The sequence below is a fragment of the Orussus abietinus genome, unplaced genomic scaffold, assembly GCF_000612105.2.
Source record: "Orussus abietinus isolate OABI.00-Male unplaced genomic scaffold, Oabi_2.0 scaffold979, whole genome shotgun sequence".
NCBI classification, from domain to species: domain Eukaryota; kingdom Metazoa; phylum Arthropoda; class Insecta; order Hymenoptera; family Orussidae; genus Orussus; species Orussus abietinus.
The window spans coordinates 1-15970 of record NW_019395121.1 but is presented as its reverse complement, the minus strand read 5'-3'; the positions used below and the strand labels follow the sequence as shown (position 1 = coordinate 15970).

General features: G+C 53.2%; 5 protein-coding genes across 7 annotated transcripts; 4 read left to right on the top strand and 1 right to left on the bottom strand.

The window, feature by feature from the left end:
- The first annotated feature begins 391 nt into the window (after nucleotides 1–391).
- On the top strand, nucleotides 392–4748 carry LOC105697326. Of its 2 annotated transcripts, none has more exons than XM_012420550.2 (4): nucleotides 392–829; nucleotides 1215–1317; nucleotides 1422–1625; nucleotides 1719–4748. In XM_012420550.2, exons 2-4 carry the CDS (start codon nucleotides 1246–1248, stop codon nucleotides 3552–3554), a joined length of 2112 nt encoding a protein of 703 aa, XP_012275973.1. In that variant the 5' UTR covers nucleotides 392–829; nucleotides 1215–1245; the 3' UTR covers nucleotides 3555–4748. The 2 variants fall into 2 exon arrangements, with proteins under 2 accessions (XP_012275973.1, XP_012275974.1); XM_012420551.2 differs by having other exon boundaries at nucleotides 392–1135.
- An 88-nt stretch (nucleotides 4749–4836) lies between these two features.
- On the top strand, nucleotides 4837–7322 carry LOC105697327. Of its 2 annotated transcripts, none has more exons than XM_012420552.2 (5): nucleotides 4837–5213; nucleotides 5429–5768; nucleotides 6355–6588; nucleotides 6650–6885; nucleotides 6951–7322. In XM_012420552.2, the coding sequence occupies exons 1-5, from the start codon at nucleotides 5204–5206 to the stop codon at nucleotides 7169–7171; spliced, it is 1041 nt and encodes a 346-aa protein (XP_012275975.1). In that variant the 5' UTR covers nucleotides 4837–5203; the 3' UTR covers nucleotides 7172–7322. The 2 variants fall into 2 exon arrangements, with proteins under 2 accessions (XP_012275975.1, XP_012275976.1); XM_012420553.2 differs by having other exon boundaries at nucleotides 4837–5229.
- Nucleotides 7323–7694: 372 nt separating this feature from the next.
- On the top strand, nucleotides 7695–8951 carry LOC105697217 (rod outer segment membrane protein 1). Its single transcript, XM_023433655.1, has 4 exons — nucleotides 7695–7997; nucleotides 8062–8329; nucleotides 8459–8734; nucleotides 8796–8951. Exons 1-4 carry the CDS (start codon nucleotides 7771–7773, stop codon nucleotides 8949–8951), a joined length of 927 nt encoding a protein of 308 aa, XP_023289423.1. The 5' UTR covers nucleotides 7695–7770.
- Nucleotides 8952–9078: 127 nt separating this feature from the next.
- Nucleotides 9079–11825, top strand: LOC105697336 (UPF0676 protein C1494.01). The gene is made up of 6 exons (XM_012420577.1): nucleotides 9079–9409; nucleotides 10079–10194; nucleotides 10311–10426; nucleotides 10489–10630; nucleotides 11003–11188; nucleotides 11272–11825. The coding sequence occupies exons 1-6, from the start codon at nucleotides 9316–9318 to the stop codon at nucleotides 11623–11625; spliced, it is 1008 nt and encodes a 335-aa protein (XP_012276000.1). The 5' UTR covers nucleotides 9079–9315; the 3' UTR covers nucleotides 11626–11825.
- LOC105697335 (translation initiation factor IF-2, mitochondrial) lies at nucleotides 11812–15561 on the bottom strand. Its single transcript, XM_012420576.1, has 11 exons — nucleotides 15365–15561; nucleotides 15006–15141; nucleotides 14627–14928; nucleotides 14380–14540; nucleotides 13942–14168; nucleotides 13612–13882; nucleotides 13286–13539; nucleotides 12937–13201; nucleotides 12707–12871; nucleotides 12461–12604; nucleotides 11812–12392 (listed from the first exon to the last, which is right to left on the bottom strand). The coding sequence occupies exons 1-11, from the start codon at nucleotides 15406–15408 to the stop codon at nucleotides 12220–12222; spliced, it is 2142 nt and encodes a 713-aa protein (XP_012275999.1). The 5' UTR covers nucleotides 15409–15561; the 3' UTR covers nucleotides 11812–12219.
- Between the last annotated feature and the right edge of the window lie 409 nt (nucleotides 15562–15970).

Sequence of the window (15970 nt, the reverse complement as noted above, 5' to 3'; positions counted from 1 at the left end):
TTCTATTATATTCTTTATAAAATTCTGTAAATTATTATTTTACGAAAACTACGTTAGGTGGGTCAGGGACGCTCCACAGTAATACTAAAATAATTTTCATTAATTGTTTTTGTTTATAAATATTTATTTTCTTTAGGAAATCCTTTCTGCCCCTCGAGCGATTCGAATTCCGCGCTGCTCCCGCCGCTAGTACTCTGCGCGGCCGGAGAGGGCAGTGCGAACCAGGTGCAAGCCATCGATGGAGTCCAGTGTACATATATAGTACCGCCATCGTGAGTCCGCGAGCTCCTATCGAAGATTCGTTGCGCCGCCCTTGGGAGCAAAACACCGTGAAAGCTAACGTACGAAACCAGAGGGCAGCATAGGATGCGATCGTTCGATCCTGCCCATGAGCAATCTCCCAACTCCTCTCTGATTCTCTGCTGGAATCGACCTTGCCTAGTACGAGTCGTGACGCCGTAAACGCCGTAAACTCGTAACTGCTCGTAACTTGAGGAGCGGTCCAGAGCGGTCGCATAGAATGCGACTTCAACTCCGACCTGGAACCGAATTCGGGTCGGCCGATTTATTCGTCCGATGCGAGTCAATCGAGTCTGGGATTTGTTTCCTTTTCCTATCGATCCAAGGCATGAGCACGCTCCCACGGAGGGACGAATCTCGGCAGCTTTGAGGTTATGCCGACCTCCAGATCCTGCCGATCCTGCCGATCCTGCCGATCCTTGGGACTCCTCGGAAAAGGATACTTCCTCTCGATAGCACACCGAAGCCTTGAAAATAAAGATAACTGCCAGTGGATGTGTACTGGGCTACGAAGGTGTTAGCGCGTCTCGTAAGTCGTGAACAGCGCTTTTCGTCTATCGCGATGTCACTCGGTTTCGATCGAATCGCCGAACTCTCCAGGACCGACTCTTCGTTTCATCCTGCCACCGAGATTTTGGATACGACGGCTTATCGATCGTTAATAATATTCCTAGTTATCGCGTTCAGGATATACATTTTGCTGGCTAAGTCATGCTCCTTGGAAATACCGATACTAGCTCACTGTGCTGTAATTATTTATCAGCAAAATCTGATGGCTAATCGGTGTAATGAATTTAAGACGGAGCTCTAGCGTAGGTACAATCGATTGAACGCGGTAAGACTTCTGTTCGGGCAAAGAACATGATTGCTCTTAATTTTCTTGCTTCTAGTCATTAAAATTTTCCTCTTTTCAGCCATAAGACGAAAGAAGATAGAACGACGAGGATGAAGCGTAACGGCGCTCGACTCTTTAAAAATCCTCCGCAACCTCACATGTGCATTCAAGATTATATACAGGTATGCCATTGATATTTTTTTCTTATGCATTAGATAATCGGTCTCATGTTGTTAACGAATTTTTATGAATGAACAAGACCAAGAATATGTCATGGTCTTTGCAGGGTACGTCAACTCCATGTTACGTTAATGTACTGTCTTGGGGTAAAATTGGTATGCCACTCGATCCTTCTCAACCAGTGCCGTTATACGGAGGTATGAGAGTATCACCTCCTCGGACCATGGAAAACACGGAGGCTATCGTATTTGCTGTGATGGCAAATCCAGAGGTTCTTCGTTTAAATGGCAAGAATGCTCGAGATCCTAAGGTAATGCAAGCACGTACCCTCTTCGGTAATCAAGTACCGTCTGTAAATTTGAATTAAATCGAAGGGAAGTATTATTCCCCCTTTAATTTCTAGGAGCGTTCGACACTAATCGAACTCCTTTTGGACTTTGTGGAGGCAATGAACGAAGGGACCATCTTCTCTCGACGTTACACGATTCTAAAAGATCGCGACATAACCGGAGAGTTGAAGGAGGTGTGGTCAGCCGTACAAGCGAAACGAGATAAGGAACAGAGCCAGCAAGCTCAACAAGAGCAAGTTCGTCAAGAAACGTGGATAGACGTTCAACCTCCGTCCACGCCTCGGCATCCTCGATACCAAGAACCTCCACGGGCACCTTCTCATCAAGAATACACAAATCAGCCACCAAGATATCACTCGAGAATCACATATGGTAGGGTCGAGTCCGGACAGTCTACCGGCTACGACGGTTACGTGCAACAGGCATTGAATCCCACCCTGCAGAACGAGCAAATGTTTCAACCAAGGCAACCAATGGCGCAACAGTATCACGGAAACATTTCTCAAGTGGCTCAAGATCGATACAATTACAGGGAACGTGGTGGTAGACAACAAATAGGTGCTCCCAATCCTGCAGCGGTACAGCAAGCTGGTTGCCCAGCGTATCCAGCACCACAGTATTTCTTTCAGCAGCTTCCGAGGCCGAATTTAACAGGGCACTACGTAGCATTGCAACAGCAGATGATCGGGCAACGACAACTAGAAAAGGCAATGCGTTCGTACATTGGCCAGATGCAACATCAGCAGCAACAGCAACAACCATCGCCACCGTCACTGGCCCAGCCGCAACAGACACACGTGAACCATATACAGCCAGGGCCAGTCATTCCACAGTATGAATCGTCGTTGTCGTTCAATGTCCAGCCTTCGCAGCCTACCCCAGTGAACGTTGTTCGATTAGGAAGGCCACATATGGGAGTCGCACAAAAGAGCAACGTCGTCGGCAAGAGGCAAGCAAACTCACCGACTCATTCGAAACAGGCATCGAGTGCGGACTATCCGGAAACGAGCACCAAGTCGAAGAGTCCGGTTAAGGTTCTACAAAGAGAACCGCTGAATCCAACGCAGCTGTTGTCCGCGGATAAGGACGGCGAGACCGTCGAGGGCGGCGGCGAAACCTCGGTCGTTCGAGTGACCGATTTGGACGAAGTTCAAATTGGGGGAAAAGATCTCGCATCGGTAGAATCGGTGGAGCGAGATATCGATGAGAGCTCCGACCTACGAGGGGATGGAAACGAGCGAATCGACGTCGAGGACACCTCGACGAGGTGCCCTCGCGAAACCAAGGAGGAGAATTCGATCGAATACCCTGCCGGTGACAATGACTCTTCCAGGACGAAAATCGTGGTACTCAAGAGAAACAAGTCCGGGAGCGAGTCGAAATGGACCACGAAGGAGCCGAAGGTCGTAAAAAACGGAAAGAAGCCCGGGGAGCAAACGGTCGATCTCGTCGAGGACGAGAGACAGCCCAAGAAAACGGAGCCGAACTCGGAGAACCGACCGAGCGATCGAGCGATCGACCTCGCCGAGGTCGAGGCCAAGAAAGTGACCGGTTGCGAAGGTCGGAATGGATTATCGAACAAAAGGAAGCCCGAGAGTCCGAAGCGACCACAGACGGTGAACAGCATCATCAAGAGCGTTCTCAAGATTCACCCTGGCGGGGGTGGAAGCGGAGGGACCGGCTCTTCCGTCGACGGCACCTCCAAAAGGAAATCCGCTCAGGCGAAAGCCAATACCAAAGCGACGAGCGAACACGAGGACTCCTATCAGGGGTACACCATATTGAGAAAAGCCGTCGAGACCTCGCGGGAAGACGTCGCGAGCGAGATCTCGCAGATTTCCATTCAAGCATGCAAAGACACGACCGAGGTCGGTGCCGTACTCTCGTGATAACTTAGCAGGTACTAAGAGGTTGCGTCGCGGATAAGAGATACGAACGAACCGATGTACATAGATAGATTATCTAGTAAGAACGAGTGTTAGATGAGGCTGCAAGACGAGGAGCCGAAACCCGGTCCTGGCTCGAGTTAGACCTCGACGGCCTAAGTCGACGTGTGCTGCGAGTGTCCGCAAGTGTCCACGAGTGTCCACGAGTGTCTACGAGTCTTCGCTTCTCCGCCACGATCGAGAGGACTTCGCCGGCGCTGCCTGCGCGCGCGAGGACGCGTGTGGAAGTAAAAGGCGCTAATGAAATCGCGCCGTGCTTTATTAGATCTAAGTTGGAAAGGACCGAGTCGAGGACGCGCTTGGGAGCCGTTTCGGTGAACGCGCTCACCTTGGACGCGTTCCTCGACGCCGTTCGTAGCCATCGCTACTCGTGGTCGCGCCGAGCGCGATGCGCTAACTCGCGAAACAATTCCTCGAGCCGCCGAAGCGCGGCGGCAAGCTTTCGCGAGGTCGCGAGAAACTCGCGAATCGATGCACCGTTTCTTCCTCTCGGAGTGCTTCGTAAATGCCGGACTCCCACGGAGTGCGAACCACAGTTGTCAGCGACTCTAGCGTGTTTGCCTGCATACACGGATTAATCACACCAGTAAAAAACGTTAATAGCATTGTTTTATCAATTTTAACTTACTTACAAGTTCCTTAGTCGGCGAAGATTGCGTTATTCTGTCTCTGCGATGACGTGATTACGAGTAAAATGTCGAACAGGTTTGATTTATTCACGATTGCTTCATGTCGCGATGATCTTGAACGCAAGCTCCACGACGGTGCGTTCGTGTGGAACGTGTACGAAAGCGCTGTTCGCGTGTTTCACGTCCCGTGGGAACCTAGCATATGACGCGCGATTCGTGTATATGGAGGTGATTTCCCTTCGCTCCCTTAGCTAGGTAACGCCGGCCATATCGCCCCCGCTTCTTCGAGGGCATCGTCGGCTCGCCCTGGGGCCCGTCCGCGAGGGTCCATGTCGAAGCGTCGCCTCCGACCGCGTCGGAGCTCGACCGATCTTCCTCCGCTAATTGTTAATAGGAACGTATTCGATATCTTCGTTACTTCTAGGCCACGGTCGTCGTTACCACGATTCCCTGTGCCTATAATGCCGTAATGTAATCTATTATTCCATAATACAGGTTTTTTTCCAAACTCACTGGGTCTCCTCGGCGAGAAAACCGAGACGCGACGTCGGGCCTCGGCGGTTCGCTTTCTCCTCGCGTACCCATCTTTCCTTTCGGCATTCTTTCGGCACGACGGTTCCAGTCATTAGCTTCTAGAAAGCTTTCCCCTCTCGCACCTGCGGCGCTTTCCCCAGCCGCGAGTGGCAGTCGCGTCGCGGCTGCTCCCGGGACCGTCCGTCGACCGCTTCCTCGTCGCGTTGGCGTCGGTCGGCGTTGATCGCCAGCGGACCCGGGACCCGTCTCTTAGACGCTAACCGGCTCGCCAGGTGGAAGGGGAGTCCCTTTCTCCCGAGAGGAGCCGCGCCCCGCCGGTCGCTCTCTTGGCGGGATCTCCGCAGAGTTTCTCGTCCGGACGCGGTTTCGGCTGCTGCCGTAGCGGCTTCCTCGGGTTGCCAGACGACGCTTGGACGCTCAACGACCACGATGGGCCCAGGTCAGCGTTCCGGTTCGTGAGTAGATTCCGACCCCGGCGTCTCAGGAAGTAACCTTGTATGGCGGAGTCGATGCTCGCGGCCCATCGGCGATTCCGCGGCCGCTCCTCCGTACAGGTGTTTCCCGAGTCGCCGGGTCCGAATACCGATTAGCGTCCGATCTTGTCGGCGTCGCGTTCCAGTCTTGTCGGGCTCAGAAGGGCGGCCTCTTTCATAGACCGGTTGGCAGAGGAGGTGCGAACGGAGAAGAGACTCAGGATGCTGATGACCGAGGGCCCCAAGGAGACGGCCGACCTGGAGGCGACCAACCTCGAGCTGCCGGAGTATTATGATCCTCGGAAGTTCGACCTCGGCCAGCGAGCCTTTCGCGACAACGTCTTCACGATGATGGTGGCCAAACTCGCGGGACTCCTTACCCTGCTGGCGGTGCCGTCCATCCTCGAGATCCTCGTTTTCACCAAACAAAGCGGCACGCCCTGCGCCGCGTTCAGGAGATACGTCTCCACGATTCTTCACACTTTTGTGTGGTACAGGAGGGCTCCCAACAAGCGGAGCGAGTGAGTATAAGAGGGTGGTTTAGGGCCGATTGCATCAACATTAGAATTAAAATCCATAAGGTGGCGCGAAAGTAGCGTGAGAGATCTCGTTTATGAATTTTTTCTTCAAATTAGATGCACTGAATCTTTTTACTCTTTACTATATGACTATGGAGGCTATGAGGAAGGTCCAACACGCGCATTTCTATTTTTTTTTTATTTAATTTATTTACACACTTTTTAAATTTTGGATAAGAAAAATAAAATTTCACGAGTGTCAGGACCGTCTTACAGCCTCCATATTCACGTTGTAAAGTTTGAAATTATTTGATACACCCAGTTTGGTGAAAAGTTTCACAAGTCTCATCTGCAGTAATCGCGGATTACTTAACGCATGAGTAGAGTTAATCACCCGATTTCGGGTAGTTACCTGCCAGCGGATTTTAATCTTCAGTTGGATTAATTTTAATCGGTGTAATGCGAATTTCATTGATCCTAGATGAACTAATCATGGTTAAGAAATTTCACATTAATCACGGTTGGTGCAACCAGCTCATAGGGTGGGAAAGGAAGATGCGCTAATTGAGGAGGTGGTGGTTGTTTTCAGGTTCTTCGACTCCCTAAGGAACGTCAGGAAGAAGCACTGCGTTGTGTCGAGGAGATGCTCGGAGGCTGGCCTTGGCAGGATCTCCCAGCTGGACATGGCGTTGACGCAGTTCGGATTCATAGGGTTTGTTTTACTGAGCGGCGACCAGTTGGGGGTTGCCGCGTCCGAAGAGGAGCTCGAAGGACTGGTCCACCTCTGGAGGATCATAGGCAACCTGCTGGGCATGGAGGAAAGGTAGCATGGGCACGGTGGAGGTTGTAAGCCCCCCTGAATCGGTTGTCGATTTTTCCTTCAGGTTCAACCTTTGCAATGGCACCGTCAAAGAAACCAAGGCGCTCTGCGAGCGTCTTCTGGACGAAGTTTTCCTGCCCTGTCTGGCCTCGAGAAACACGGAGTTCGAGAGGATGGGTCGAATCCTCCTTCAGGGTCTGTGGCCGGTCAACCCTCACCTCGACCCTGACGCTTTCCAGGCCTTTACTCTTCATCTAGCCAGCTCGTCCACGAGGAACAATAATCACTCGATCTGCATAGGTAGGTCCCGCGAAAGCGCCAACGAGAGCTCGGACGACTTCGTAACTCGACGTTAATGCTTTCAGACAAGTCCTCTATGGGATGGTACAGCAGATTCATGCTGGAGTTTCAGCTGTTCGTACATCACTACCTGATGCCGAAAGCGTATCGCTGGTCGGTCTTCTTTCGCGCCTTCTTCAACGCTCAGACCAGACTTTCCATATACCTGACGGAGAAGCTACCGTTCCTTGCCTACTGGACCTTCGGCAGAAAGCGATCGCACGTCGACATTTACAAGCTTCGTTAGGACTGAGGGTTCCAGCCGCACAGTAGTCGGCGTCGATTGGCGTCGGTCGACGTCGCTTCCACCGACCGCCTACGTGTCTCGCCTCGTCCTGTGATTTTCTCGTGCACTGCCTTTAACTCGAGTACAATAAATTTGACACCGGTCACCGCCATTCACCGTTCGTTGTCTCTGTCTTGATATCTCGCGTGTCCCGTGTTCCACGGATACGCCCCAAGTGGACAGATGTCCTAGACGTTGCCGGGGCAATAAACTCGGGCAAAAAGGCGCGGAGTAGACTCAGATAGAACTCGGTGTTCCTCCCTGTCATAAATTCTGAAAAAAAATATCCACGCGCCGACATGTACGTCTACGAGTAACTCTCCGACAGTGGCGCACCACTCGCTGCGAGTCCATTGTTAGAGATCGACTCTCGCGTGAACACGTAGCTTTACAGCTCGAAGGAGAAAAGACGAAGTCGGTGGCGAGCGTTGCCTCCGTGGAGGCGCCGAGAGACAAGGCCGAGTCGACTCGTCGAGGAGTTCGGCAGAGATCCGCAAAGTTCGGCAAGGTCGAAGGCACTCGAAAAAGAGTGCGGGAAAGCAATCCCCTCCGTCCGCCGGATGAGGGGTTCTTGGGAGACGCGGTCCGGCCGCGGGGTGGCCATCGGCCTGGCCGCCTTCGAAACGAAGAGGTTGATCCTCCTGGCCTTCGAGGTGCTCGTCGAGGGCCGGATGATCCGCTTTGCGGGGGGCCTGCGGCCGGTGGCTCTGAGTGTCGCGGCCTCCTTCGTCGGCCTGCCCTGCGCCCTGATCGCGGCTTGGTCTATCGGCGACGACTCGATCTGCGGGTAAGCGGCTTTTCGGCTTTAACAAGGAAGAACGCGTTGCTCTCTAGCGCGGCTCTCGTTCCAGAAGCCGAGGTCGACGACGGCGTCAGCGGCTTCTCCAAGGAACGGCAGCCTCGGCCCTGGTCTGCGCCGCGCTCAACTCGGCGACCCTGAGCTGCATCGGGTACGCCCAGGCGAACGCGCGTCCGCGCGCCCTCGCCGAAGCCTTCGACGCCTCCATGCGACTTTACCTCGTCGAGGCCTCTCGCAAGCGCTTCGTCGACGAGCTCCAACTTTCGCTGCAGTGTTGCGGCTGCTACTCGTACGTCGAGTGGTTCCTCTTCGATTGGCAGGTGCGCTTCCGACCTATTTCATTTCGGCCGTTCGTATCTTGGCGGACACGTTGGTCGTCACCGTCGGAGTCCCCTCGGCCCCCCATACCCGGGGCGTCGCGAGTCTCGCTCAAGGACGCGCTTCGACAGAGGGCGGACTACGGGCCGCGCGAGGAGATCTCGCCCCAGCGGAGGATCTCGGACGAGTCGGCCCGACCGCGAGGGGTTCCCTTCAGCTGTTGCAGTCTGGCCAGCACGAGGCCCTGCGCGCCCTGGGCCATGTCGCGGGCGGACCTGGGAACGATCAGTCGCGACGGGTGCGTCTCGCCCCTCGGCCGAGCCCTCCGACGGCGTCTGGCGGTCGCCTACGTCGTCACCGCCGTCGCGCTCCTCGCGCACCTCCAGCTGGCCTTCCTCGCAGCGAGGGTACGTCGATTCGATCCCTTCGGTCTTCCACCTTTTTCGACCCGTCCCGTCTGTATTCTAGATGGCGAGCGGAACTCGACGGGGACGGCGCTGCGGGAGGCTCGAGGTCGAGCAGCAAGGCCCCTCGACGGGGGGTGGGGCGGCTCGAATCGAGCCCAGCGCCCATTCTGAGCATCGGCTCCCGAATAGGAGAGCCCGAGCCGAGGCAGGCCCATGATTGCGGGAGAGAGCGGCGCACTCGGGCGCGCTCGGGTCCGTTCGGGTTCGCTCGGCCGCCGAGAGAGGGCCCCGCGCGCTTGGCATGCCGAGGCGGCTCGGGCCCGGCGTCAGTCTTCGGGCGGCGCTTGGACGGTGCGGTAAGTGGGCGCGAGAGGGAGCGCGGCACGCGCCCGCTGGTCCTCGTCGGCCACGTACGCGTCTGTCGCGTCCGCCCGCGTCTCGCGCGGCGTACCTTCGAGCACCTACGCTCGTGGCAGGTTGACGCCATGACGGCCATCCCGACGCCTCGGCGGCAAACGGTGAGCGGATAAGCGAGACCCGACGCGCGCGAGTGCCCGCCCGGGCCTTCCCAGGTTCGCGCCATGGACGAGCGGCCCCGGGAACCCAGCGGCGCAGCCGCTACCGAGACCCTTCTGAGCAAGTGCGAGGTTCCGATCGTCGATCTCGCTCACGTAGGTAAGCGGGCCCCGGTTCTTCGGCGTCGGCGCCGTGGATCGCGGTCGGATCCGGCCGCGCCCCGCCCTGCTCCGAATCGGCGGGGTCGGGCCAACGACCCGCGTCGGCGACGCCGTGCGACCGCCCGAAAGGGCCACGACTCCCGAGGGAATTCCTGCGTCCGACATTGGATCGGAGTCTTGCCTCGCCGTTGGAGAAGTCGACCGGTCGCCTTCGAGGAAGACGAGGGGGAGAAATGGTTCCGGACTTTCTGCTCTAAAAATATCCCGGGAATGTTTCGTCCCGTTCCTCGAATTCTCTCTAAGTGACGCTCGCGCGCGGTTTGACGTACTCGCGGAAGACTCGAGATACCGTACTCGAGAGAAGAAAAATCGTAACTCCCTGACGAAGGACGCCTCGAAATCGGCGTCCGTGAATTTATAATGAGCTTCCTCCGAGATCGTTCGAGGCATCCGCATAATCGGGAGGCCTTTAACGGGTGCTCGAGCGCGATGCGTTTACGCAAGACCTTGTTCGATCGCGAGGAACGATCGGCGAGCGATTGGCAGGCTCGGTTTACGCCCACAGCGAATCTGGGCCGTATCGGGGAAACGCGAACCGATCCTGTGCAGGTATTACCTCGGCACGCTCGGCGCGACGCGAAGACGACTCTTTCTCTTTCTCTTCCAGGGACGGAGGCGAACCCACAGAAGGGCGTCGTCAAACAGGTCGCCGCTAAACTGGTGCGAGCCCTCTCCGAGAAGGGCCTCGCGCTCCTGGTGAACCATGGTATACCGGAGTGCAAGGTATTACATACATATTCTGGGGGAATCGGGGCCGTCGCTTCTCTTCGTTTCTACCGAGAGGCGCGAGGAAAACGCCAGTGAGGCCGCCGCTCTAATAAGGTCGGTTTCGATTTCAGATGAAAGCCGCATATCGGGTGCTGAACGCGTTCTGCGAGCTACCCGAAGAGGAGCGCGCCAAGTACGCGCAAGTCGGTCCCTGCAACCACGGCTACGTCGAGCCAGGAACGGAGAAGTAAGTTGGCACGTTCTCGTCATCCGAGAAGCCGTTAGAAATCTAATCTACTCCTGTGACAGCGGATCCGCGAGGGAACCGTGCCATGCGTTCGACGTGACCGGGAGCGGCGGGGCCCTGGCCGAGGCCGAGGTGCCAGGGTTCGCGTCGGCGGTCGAGGAGCTCGCTCGAGACTTTAAGCAGCTCTCGCTGACGCTCCTCACGGTAGGTTCTTGCCGTTGTCTCTTTCTCTCTTAAGAGAACGTGAAAGGGTCAATCGTTCGTGAAACTTTTCTCCGAACTGGGTGTGCTGAATCGCTTCGAACTTTTCAACGTGTATATCTAGACCACTAGGAAAGTCCCGTGAAATTTCATTTTTTATAACGAATTTTTAGAATTTCTACATATTTGTAAAAAATTGATTTTTCATGGGTGTCAGGACCTTCCTTATAGCATTCATGTTTACGTTGTGAAGTTTGAAACGATTCGCTGGACCCAGTTCGGAGATAAGTTTCATAAACGAGATACTTTGACGCCAGTTTCGCGTCGCCTTAAGTCGTTTGGTGCCTCGATTCGCTGACTTCCGCTTGTCTGTAGGCTTTGGCCGTGGGATTGGACCAGCCGGCCGACTTCTTGCGGTCGAAGCACTCCGGGGTCCTGGGCCCTGGGAACGAATCGGTCCTCCGGCTGCTCTACTACCCCGCTCCACTCGCCGACCCCGTCCCAGGGGCCGCACGCCGCGAGGCCCGCCGTGACCGAGGAACCCTCACGCTGCTCGCTCAGGTCGGTCCTGGTTATCGACCTCCACTCGTGGAGCTCGCTCCTTCGCTTGGTTCCTAGCTCATTTGTTCCTCTACCGGTTCCAGGATTGCGAGGGCGGACTCGAGGTCCAGAGTCCACACGGCGAGCGGTGGAGTCGCGTCGGACACCTGCCCGGAGCCATCCTGGTTAACACCGGCGACGCGCTGGCTGGGTGGACTAAGGACCGACTTCCGGCTCTTCGTCATCGCCTCGTGGTCCCCGAGCTCCACGGTCGCGGTCGACACTCCATCGCCTTCTTCGTCCATCCTGATGACGACGTCCCTATCGAGCCTTTCGACGCGAAGATCCTCGCCGGCAATCAGGAGTCGGCTCCTTGTCGCCTTCAGAAGAAGAAGAGGGGTGTACTTACCGCCTACCATCACTTGCAACGGCGTTTGAGGGAGACCTATGCGTCGTAACGCGTAATCGCGTTCACGGCGTTGGGTTTTCCCTTATCTTACCTTCTCGTTACTTACTTTCGAAACTTCGTCGGGGTAACGTGTGGATTACGGTACCGATCGTCTAGTGGAATCGACTTCGACGTAACGAGGGATCGGAATGGAGGTCTCGGTTACTGCTAAATACGTTTGTACTTAAATAAGGTATACGTTTCGTTGTATCTTTTTTTTTTTCTTCCTCTTCAACAAAATGCTCAATTACGCCGGTACCGTGTAATGCCGGGTTTCCATGACACACGAACCACGGTCATTAGCGACTCTAGCGTTTATGCCTGCGCGGTTAATCACTACGGTAGAAAGTTCAGATGGATTTACCAGTATTAAACGAAAGGCCGACTAATTGCCGACGGTTGTGCCGTTTTATCTCTACGATGACGTGAACATGACTGAAAAATCAAGCGTGTTTGATCTCTTCACACCTGTTTCGTGGCTCGGTGATCTCGAACGCGAGTTCCACGACTTTTCATACAGAACGTGTACGAAAGCGCGGTTTACGTCCCGTGGGAACCCGGCATCATTAAGTCAAAACGCGCTGTCGCTTCTTCTATCGAAATTTCAGAAACCAGGATCCCACTGGGTTTCCGGCTCCTTCTGGATGATCTTGAAACAGATCAAACGGTCTCCCGGTTGGACCGAGACGTCAGGTTGTTCGAACCTCAGTCCGCATTCCGTGTCGTTTTTAATCGATGCGACTTCTTCTTTGAGGTGTCTCATGGATTCGACTTTGCCTGTGGGGGCGATTAAACGATGAGATGTAGGTAACGCTCGTTCGTTAATTCTTTTCGAGTCATCTTACCTTCGTAGATGACGGTGTCTTTTCCGCGTATCACTCGAAAATTCGCGGTTTTTAGGAGAACGCCCTTCGTGCACCGACATCCCGCGACGTTTACCTTTTTCCGCTTTTCCGTCACGACAAACTGTTGCAAGACGTTGGCTTCGCCTGTTCGGTCGGTCGGTCGGTTAGAGAAATCAAGGAAGTTAAATTATTTGTACACCTGAAACTCGCGACTTGTAGCGCAATTTATCGACGACAGCCGCCTACCTAGTATTTCATCCTTCGTCACCGGTGGAAGTTTGCCGTTAATCTCTTCCTTCAGGTCCTCAATGAGATTGTAAATAACAGTGTGCTCGCGAATGGATACTTTCAGTTCAGTGACGCTGTTCTCCAAGTTCCGCGGAACGGCGACGTTGAAGCAGTAGATTATTGCTGAAAGGTAAGATAAAAAGACAGTCTCTTCTAATTCATCGACCGGGACAACGAGCGATCGTTACCATTGAACGCTTCTGCTAGCTGGACGTCCGACTGAGTGACGTCGCCGATGCCGTGGTGTACCACGTTCAATCGGCATTGCTCCGCGTCGGGGTAAGTGTTCAGGATATCCATAATGGCCTCAACCGAACCGGCGACGTCGCCCTTGATCAGGACGTTCACTTTCGGAGTATCGTCGTCGGGGAGCGATTCCTTCTTCCTTGGGCCTTCTTTCTTCAGCTTAATTACCCCGAGCTTCCGTCTTTTTTCTAGGTTCGCCTTGTACTCCTAACGAGGCCGAAGGAAAGGAGATCAAGGCGAAGAAGGCAAAGTAAGAGCGAATCTTTGCCGGGCCGGGGAACTTTGAATTACCTCGCGGTAATCGACATATTTCAGCTCGGCCGCTTTGTCCTGCTCGATGGCTCGAAGGTTGTCGAGTTGCGCCCGTCGATACGCGACAACCTCGCCGGCTCGCCGCTCGCTCTCCACCTGTAGGATTTCGTCGCCGACGTCGGGGACCACTCGCCATCCGATGACCTCCACGGCCTCGGCCAATCGTGCTTCGCGGACCGGCTTGCCCGCCTCGTCGAACATAGCCCTCACCTTGGCCCAGGCCACGCCGCTCACTGTTGGGCGAAAGAGAAAAGCACTGGTCAGGATATCACTCCTCCACTTTCTCACCTCGAGCGATTTCGTACCAAGAACGGCACCGGGCCTCAGGGTGCCACGTTGTATCAGGACGGTCGCCACCTTTCCGCGGCCGGTTTCGCAGCTTGCTTCGACAACGACCGCTTCCACCAGGCCCGTGGGGTCGCCCGTCAGGTTCATCACTTCTGCCTGCGCGGCTATGCATTCCACCAGAGCGTTCAAATTGACACCTTTCAAAGCTGAAATGTTTACGCTTTGAACGTCGCCTCCTTGGTCCTCCACTTGAATGCCGTTTATGGCCAGCATTTTTTGTGTTCTTCTCTGGAAAAAACGCGTTTCCGTAAGTTCTATTGGTTGATTTCTCGGACAACGATACTTACAATGTCTGCGTTGTGTTTGTCGATTTTGTTGATCGCCACTACGATGGGCACGTTGGCGGACTTGGCCATCTCGATGCTTTGTACAGTTTGCTCCATGACCCCGTCATCGGCCGCTACGACTAGCACTACTATGTCCGTAATGCGTGCACCTCTCGCTCGCATGGCGTTGAACGCGGCGTGGCCAGGAGTGTCCAGGAACGTCATTCTCTCTCCGGTTTCTAGGGTCACTGAAAACATGAATTGTCCTTTTGTCAACTCGTTTTGGCAAAGAAAATTAGCAAAGCCATCCCCCAACTTGTATGACCTAATTGTAGACGGAAGTTTTGAGGCAATTCTCTCGTCTTATTAGTTGTCCTCACGGATTCTTAACAAATTTCGCAACGGCACGGGGACCGTATAAAACTTAAAATTCCCCGTTAGATTAGCGCAAACTCGCACCGTTAAACGCGCCGATGTGTTGAGTAATCCCACCAAATTCGGACAGTACAACAGAGGTCTTTCTTAAAGAATCCAACAACGTCGTTTTACCATGATCGACATGGCCCATAACGGTAACAATTGGGTGACGCTTTATCAGTATCGTAGGGTCCGGTGGCGGACTGTAAAAGAATACGGTGAGGAATGGTTCACTGATTCTGGCCAAAGCACACTGGAATATATTACTATAATATTTTGATAAACTAACCGTTTAACGGCATCAAGATCCTTTTTCTTTGATAACATTGTATCAGGGTTGCTAACACTCCGAGATTTGTATCCCAATTTCTTAACGATTTCTTCCGACACGCGCATGTTAGAGATAATGGTATTTGAATTATAATTGTGCCTATTGGTAGAACAGAAAGATATAGCTGTTAGAACTTCATCGATGCTCCTTTTCGTAGCATGTACCAAATCTGCTATTTTCATATCATTCCAAACATCGATTACAGGTACCACTTTCTTCTCAGGTACTCTAGGAATAAATTGTAACGTCTTAATCCTTTTCTGTAAATAAAACAAGTCTGTTAAGCGTGATTTGTGATTGATCAGACTTTATGCCTTAAAAGCAAAATAATAAAAACCTTTTCTTCGTTGGTTTTTCGTTTTTTATAATTTGGGAGTGTCCTGTGATAATAACGAAACCGCGTATGAGATCCATTGACACATGTGGCAATTTTATACCAGACAGTTGCACTTGTTAAAACAGTAGAAGACTTCCTGTAATGGTGGAGAATGTAAAATATATTTTAAACGGACAAAAGAGGAATTATTAGATGTTTAGAAAATTTTACACTTCAAAACTAAAACCGCAAAAATCCTTTTATCATGTAAGAGAAAAATGGCATACTTTTCTAGTGGCATTTTAATAAGGTTTTTAACGGAGAACATGTGTCTAAGGTTATGTTTCATACGGAGTATACATGTTCATCCAAATACCTACCTTAATTCAATGTACGGTCTTACGAAACGCAATGCTGCATTCATAATTACACCGAACTACATTAAGTATTCAACAACAGTTGATTTCAAACTACATTTGCAATGTGACGGTATATATAAACGTGTACGCAGGGTTCGGTATGTATAATCAAGTATAATACAGTATAATCTGGTATAATACGTCAACTAATATGTACTTGAGCCGCCAACGGCGACTGGTAGATGGTACGTCCCGCTATCGCCCCTATCAGAAATTCGTTGCGCCGCTGTTGGGGGCGAAAAACGGTGAAAGCTAACGTACGAAACCAGAGGGCAGCACAGGATGCGATCGCGTCACCCTGCCCGTGAGCAATCGCCCAACTCATCTCAGAGATGAGTTGGGAGATTGCTCACGGAAGGGATCGTGCGATCACATCCTGTGCTGCCCTCTGGTTTCGTACGTTAGCTTTCACTGTTTTTTGCCCCCAAGGGCGGCACAACGAATTTCTGATATTGAGCTCGCGCACTCGCGATAACGGTACCATCTACCAGTGACCGTTGGCGGCTCACGTACTCGTGACGGTAATACCATGCGGCAGTTGACGGTGGTGCCTTACCTACGCTTACC

What these genes read in the sequence shown, in the direction of transcription:
- LOC105697326 (XM_012420550.2), top strand. Translation starts at nt 1,246, where the DNA reads ATGAAGCGTAACGGCGCTCGACTCTTTAAAAATCCTCCGCAACCTCAC. An exon ending in GCATTCAAGATTATATACAG is followed by an intron (nt 1,318 to 1,421) that starts GTATGCCATTGA and finishes TGGTCTTTGCAG; the next exon opens with GGTACGTCAACTCCATGTTA. An exon ending in AGAATGCTCGAGATCCTAAG is followed by an intron (nt 1,626 to 1,718) that starts GTAATGCAAGCA and finishes TTTAATTTCTAG; the next exon opens with GAGCGTTCGACACTAATCGA.
- LOC105697327 (XM_012420552.2), top strand. An exon ending in CTGCTGGGCATGGAGGAAAG is followed by an intron (nt 6,589 to 6,649) that starts GTAGCATGGGCA and finishes TTTTTCCTTCAG; the next exon opens with GTTCAACCTTTGCAATGGCA. An exon ending in TAATCACTCGATCTGCATAG is followed by an intron (nt 6,886 to 6,950) that starts GTAGGTCCCGCG and finishes TAATGCTTTCAG; the next exon opens with ACAAGTCCTCTATGGGATGG.
- LOC105697217 (XM_023433655.1), top strand. Translation starts at nt 7,771, where the DNA reads ATGAGGGGTTCTTGGGAGACGCGGTCCGGCCGCGGGGTGGCCATCGGC. An exon ending in GGCGACGACTCGATCTGCGG is followed by an intron (nt 7,998 to 8,061) that starts GTAAGCGGCTTT and finishes CTCTCGTTCCAG; the next exon opens with AAGCCGAGGTCGACGACGGC. An exon ending in TGGCCTTCCTCGCAGCGAGG is followed by an intron (nt 8,735 to 8,795) that starts GTACGTCGATTC and finishes TCTGTATTCTAG; the next exon opens with ATGGCGAGCGGAACTCGACG.
- LOC105697336 (XM_012420577.1), top strand. Translation starts at nt 9,316, where the DNA reads ATGGACGAGCGGCCCCGGGAACCCAGCGGCGCAGCCGCTACCGAGACC. An exon ending in CGTCGATCTCGCTCACGTAG is followed by an intron (nt 9,410 to 10,078) that starts GTAAGCGGGCCC and finishes TTTCTCTTCCAG; the next exon opens with GGACGGAGGCGAACCCACAG. An exon ending in GTCGAGCCAGGAACGGAGAA is followed by an intron (nt 10,427 to 10,488) that starts GTAAGTTGGCAC and finishes CTCCTGTGACAG; the next exon opens with CGGATCCGCGAGGGAACCGT.
- LOC105697335 (XM_012420576.1), bottom strand. Translation starts at nt 15,408, where the DNA reads ATGAATGCAGCATTGCGTTTCGTAAGACCGTACATTGAATTAAG. An exon ending in AGACCGTACATTGAATTAAG is followed by an intron (nt 15,142 to 15,364) that starts GTAGGTATTTGG and finishes CCACCATTACAG; the next exon opens with GAAGTCTTCTACTGTTTTAA. An exon ending in ACACATCGGCGCGTTTAACG is followed by an intron (nt 14,169 to 14,379) that starts GTGCGAGTTTGC and finishes TCATGTTTTCAG; the next exon opens with TGACCCTAGAAACCGGAGAG.